This window comes from Phanerochaete carnosa (genome assembly GCF_000300595.1).
Source record: "Phanerochaete carnosa HHB-10118-sp unplaced genomic scaffold PHACAscaffold_331, whole genome shotgun sequence".
Lineage (NCBI taxonomy): Eukaryota > Fungi > Basidiomycota > Agaricomycetes > Polyporales > Phanerochaetaceae > Phanerochaete > Phanerochaete carnosa.
In genome coordinates, this window is record NW_006767958.1 from 1 (window position 1) to 4193 (window position 4193).

Sequence of the window (4193 nt, forward strand, 5' to 3'; positions counted from 1 at the left end):
CGCCAGATCTAGGCTTTCCAGATGCCTGTGAAACTCCTCGAGGTTATCGAAAGAATTGATGACGTATAGGCTGACGAGATGATGCAGAGTTCGGAGTGGTGGACGAGTAGCGGGCTGCGAATATTGCGAGGTGCTGTCGCTCGGTCCATAGAAATGCTCATCGTGCTCTTGTACGAACGTTCGCAGGGACTCAGAGTTTTCGCCGCTCCTCCCTCTGAGAAAGGATGGGACAAGACACTCAGTCTGATGTACATGTGCTGCGTGTAGAGAGTAGATACTCGCCTCATACTTCTGTGATAGCGAATGAGAATCGGGGCGTCCACACTGACGACCATGAAAAACGGCCTGGTTGAGAATTTTTCCAGTAGAGACTGGCTCCTGAGATCCACGGTCACGAAATCGGATCTCCAGTTCTTGGTGACGTAGTCCAGCATTTCCGTATGGCTGGAAAAGGTCAAATGATCCTCAATCGTGCTGCTTTCACTCGGTGGAACGTCTGATATGGCAGGGAATGACGACGCCATGGGCGAATTCATCATGAGGAAGGACGTCGGACGGTAATTGCGCGTATTGGAAGGCGAATCTACCTGCAAAAAGTTCGCATCGTCCAAACTCTGTACAGAAGACGCGTTCGACGATTCGGGACCATGATAATATGGCGAATGTCCGACATCCTGACCGATACGGGGTCCAGTTCACTTTCAGATGTGCTGTTATATGCGAGGGTGCTCACACTACTGTCTCTCTCGACCAGGCGAAGTACATTGAAGCCTTTGAAGCTGAGGAGATACTCTTGAACCGTTGACTTGCCAGACAGACGGGTACCGACGATTGCAATGAACATCTGTCCTTGTAAAGCTTAGGTTATGCTGTTGACGTCGTCAGCTTCTGTCAGGGCTGAATTCATGCACCGACTGTGCGGGCGGTTCCGGGAAGATCTAAGTTTGTGCTTAATGGCGCTCGATTGACGGTATACTGTGCAGATACCGTAACGGGACATGAAGTTCAGGAGGGAGAATAGATACACGTTCGACTAGATAGTAGCAAAGTATTAATGCGATTCATGTCACAATAAGCCAGGGATCTAGGGGAGTAAAAAATTAGGGACATGTCGTAAAGCTGTTATGAGGATAATCAGACAGATCGGTTCCACTTGCTCAAGTACTTGACATGTGCGCTGCCAGGGACGCCATTGTTATACTGCAGTCACAGCTAGCGCGTACCACTGAAATGGTGATTAGTTCACGGAAAAACAGTTATTTCCGCGCAATGTCCGCCTGACATATGTAATATATCAAACCACAGGGTCACGGGACACTGAATAGGACTTGTGCGAGCGAACAGTCCAAATCTTAATGCTATTCCCAGACGCCTTGATGAAAGTGGGGAACGAAGAGTTCAAGGCACTGCTATTACAACCCTCCTCGGAGCCTTGGCAGCCTTTGCCTGCTTTCTCCGCTTCGCCTCAACCCTGCCTTTCGTTCTAAGCTCCTTGGCGGCGCGCATGTCTTTGGGAGCGGTGGTCTTCAGCTGTTTAATATGTGTCGGGACCAACTCCGTGCGCGCATTCGGGGTTGGATGTAACCAAGGAGCAGTGAGAATAGGCACAGACTCCAGCAAGTACTCGAGACTCGAGAACTGTGGCGCAGAAGCCTGAGGACCAATAATGCATGAACTACAGTCTCAAAAAGGAGGACAAGTTTCACCGTACGTCGATTGCAATAGTCGCAACACGTTTGAGGCCTATCGCTGCTGCTAACGTTTGCTCCGCACCCTTTGCCAATGGCACGAGCCATGTTTTGTGCCGATCACCCGAGCTCTCCGCGGAATTGCACGCCGCAACCAAGTTGGGCAGATGGCCGACCAAGATTGGCGGATTAATGTCCGCGAGGCAGACTACAACCAGTCTCGAGGTTGGCATGTGGACGCTGGGTGAGTCGGATTGCTCCGATGACATATCTCGCCTCCGAAACTTCGCTATGTGCTCCAAGGCTTTGGTGACCTCATTTATACCGATGGTGAGATGGTCGAGAATGATCGGTGGCTGGGTCGCGCCATCTGCTGATATTGTGGGAGTGTCGGACTGGCTTGTCGTGTCAACATGCATGCCGGCACAAGAGCTTTCCTGCTCTTCTAATCTGTATTTCTTCTTTACCACTTCCGCTGTGTGCTCTCCTTTCTTCCGCTTCCTGCTTGTTGACTGCGTCTTGGCGTGCATTTCTGCCACGCCGTCCAGAATGGAGACAATCAGCGCCAGAATAGCATTCTGGATGTTTTCAGGAATATTTGGCCTTCATTGAGTGTTAATGCGAGGGCAGCATAGAGGGTGACGTGAGACGTACCACCGGACTTGGAGTGGATTATCAAGAACACTCTTGTAGACGATCTTGCGTTCGACGTTGTCTCTGGCTCTATTGGACTTGTTCGTGTGCTTTTTCGCGTGTCCGTCTGTCATCCTTCCCCTGTCTAGCCCGCAAGAAGTCGTTTACCTCTTTGACTAGTCCGGCGATTCGAGCGTGGTCCTCCGAGATAATTAGGCGCTGAAACCGGTCTAAACAGCTGAACGCCACCATGCCGTCGTCCAAATAACGGCCAAATCATCCGAAAAGTACGCTTTCCCACAGCTACTCATCTCCTCATCCTTCAACCGGTGCTGTGCCGGGCCATGAGGCTTGATCATCGCATGGAACCCCATAGTAAACCTGTCGGAAATCGGTCCTGTCAACCATCATACACGGAGTCTATTCAACCCTAGTTGAGCATTCGCTGTCAAGGTCTCCATCCAGGTTCACCAGCTTTTACACTCGTATCACGTCGGATGCTGATGCACCCGGATAAAGGAGTTCCTGTCAGATGTACTAGGGTATTTCCGTCCTGATGACACGCCGCGTGCTGCCAAACGCGGCGCCACCACATCCAACATACGCGATACGGACGCACTCTCAAAAAAACGTTTCATGTATGTCGCGGTCGGTACCTCTCCTTGGCTGAATCACCCGACTTGGTAAGATGTCTAATTATACGGAACTGCGCTTTTGACTCGATTCGCGCCCATAACGGGTAAGCTGACTCCGGCTGCTGACTCCCATCGGTACCATGGGCCCTGCTTCCTGTATGCTAGGTTACTTATGTCATGCAATTGCTTACCTAGGCGCATCTGATGATTCACTACTGGCGAATGATGAGCGGGAATACGCCAATTCATCTATTCACACGGCTATAATCGGACGCAGAGCTTTGGGCGCTTGTGAGTGTTTTGTCTCTACTCTTTTGCAGCAGAGGCGCCACGCCGAACGGACAGTTTCTTAGCCCGGCACAGCAGTCCTTGTCCTTGGTTCTCAAATTTCAGAAAGCTGTATGGCGTCACACTTGCGGAGTGCTCGGGATACCCAGCCTTCACGAGTCTATGATCCGAGAAAACCTACCCTTGGTCAATAATGCGCCATTCGTTCATACACTGAAGGCACAACTGTCGGAGATGTCAAACTCCGTACGCATATCATATCATAAGAGGCGGGTGACAATCGAGTCATTTCGACGAATCAGGTGAGATGACGGCGAGGATAATTTGTTCGCGGTGACCTACTAGGCTTATAAGCTGTCATCGCACGCCAAGTGAGATTCAGACAGTCCAACATACCCTCTCTCCCCTACAGCTGCTCTGCATTCCCTCATCAGCTATCTGCCATGCCTTCTGTAGGAATCGACTTTAGTGTTGACCTGTACACCTCTGCAGCAGACCTTCCCTCGCTCGTTTGGGAGACTTTCCAGAGTCGCCCAAGCGACTCCAACATAATATTTCCGCACGCCGAGAAGTGTAGGGAGCAGGAGTGTCAAGGCGGGTTATCAAGCGGTATATGGATTACCTGTACTTCCTCGAAGAGGCTCGATGTACCTACCCTCGACTTCGTCCTCAGTTGCACTCGAGGTCCACTGGGACACTATCCTGTCTTCATATTCACCACTCTCCCGCTTCACGACCACGATCACGAGTATGCCCATCGCTGTCTTCGCTCGATTGTTCGTGTCCTCGCCCAGAATGTCAGGCTTGAACGCGTATTCTCCGTGTTTGCTCCCGAGCGAGTCACCCGCGCTTTCGCTTCTATGTGGACCGAACACACCGGAATCGGTCTAGACCATGATCCTGTCTATTACGCGGCAAAATTCTCTTGCTGCACAGCGCGGTCCTTCCG

The 4193-nt window shown here is 51.3% G+C and overlaps 3 protein-coding genes across 3 annotated transcripts; 1 reads left to right on the forward strand and 2 right to left on the reverse strand.

The window, feature by feature from the left end:
• Positions 1 to 263: 263 nt before the first annotated feature.
• Positions 264 to 1043, reverse strand: PHACADRAFT_132240 (uncharacterized protein; the record flags this gene model as incomplete). Its single annotated transcript, XM_007402673.1, has 2 exons — positions 672 to 1043; positions 264 to 483 (listed from the first exon to the last, which is right to left on the reverse strand). Coding segments are annotated over exons 1-2 (393 nt in total), but the record flags the coding sequence as incomplete, so codon positions are not given.
• A 397-nt stretch (positions 1044 to 1440) lies between these two features.
• PHACADRAFT_61593 (uncharacterized protein) lies at positions 1441 to 2455 on the reverse strand (the record flags this gene model as incomplete). Its single annotated transcript, XM_007402674.1, has 3 exons — positions 1441 to 1653; positions 1712 to 2291; positions 2343 to 2455. Coding segments are annotated over 3 exons (906 nt in total), but the record flags the coding sequence as incomplete, so codon positions are not given.
• Positions 2456 to 2635: 180 nt separating this feature from the next.
• Positions 2636 to 3251, forward strand: PHACADRAFT_266196 (uncharacterized protein; the record flags this gene model as incomplete). Its single annotated transcript, XM_007402675.1, has 1 exon — positions 2636 to 3251. A coding segment is annotated over exon 1 (155 nt), but the record flags the coding sequence as incomplete, so codon positions are not given.
• Between the last annotated feature and the right edge of the window lie 942 nt (positions 3252 to 4193).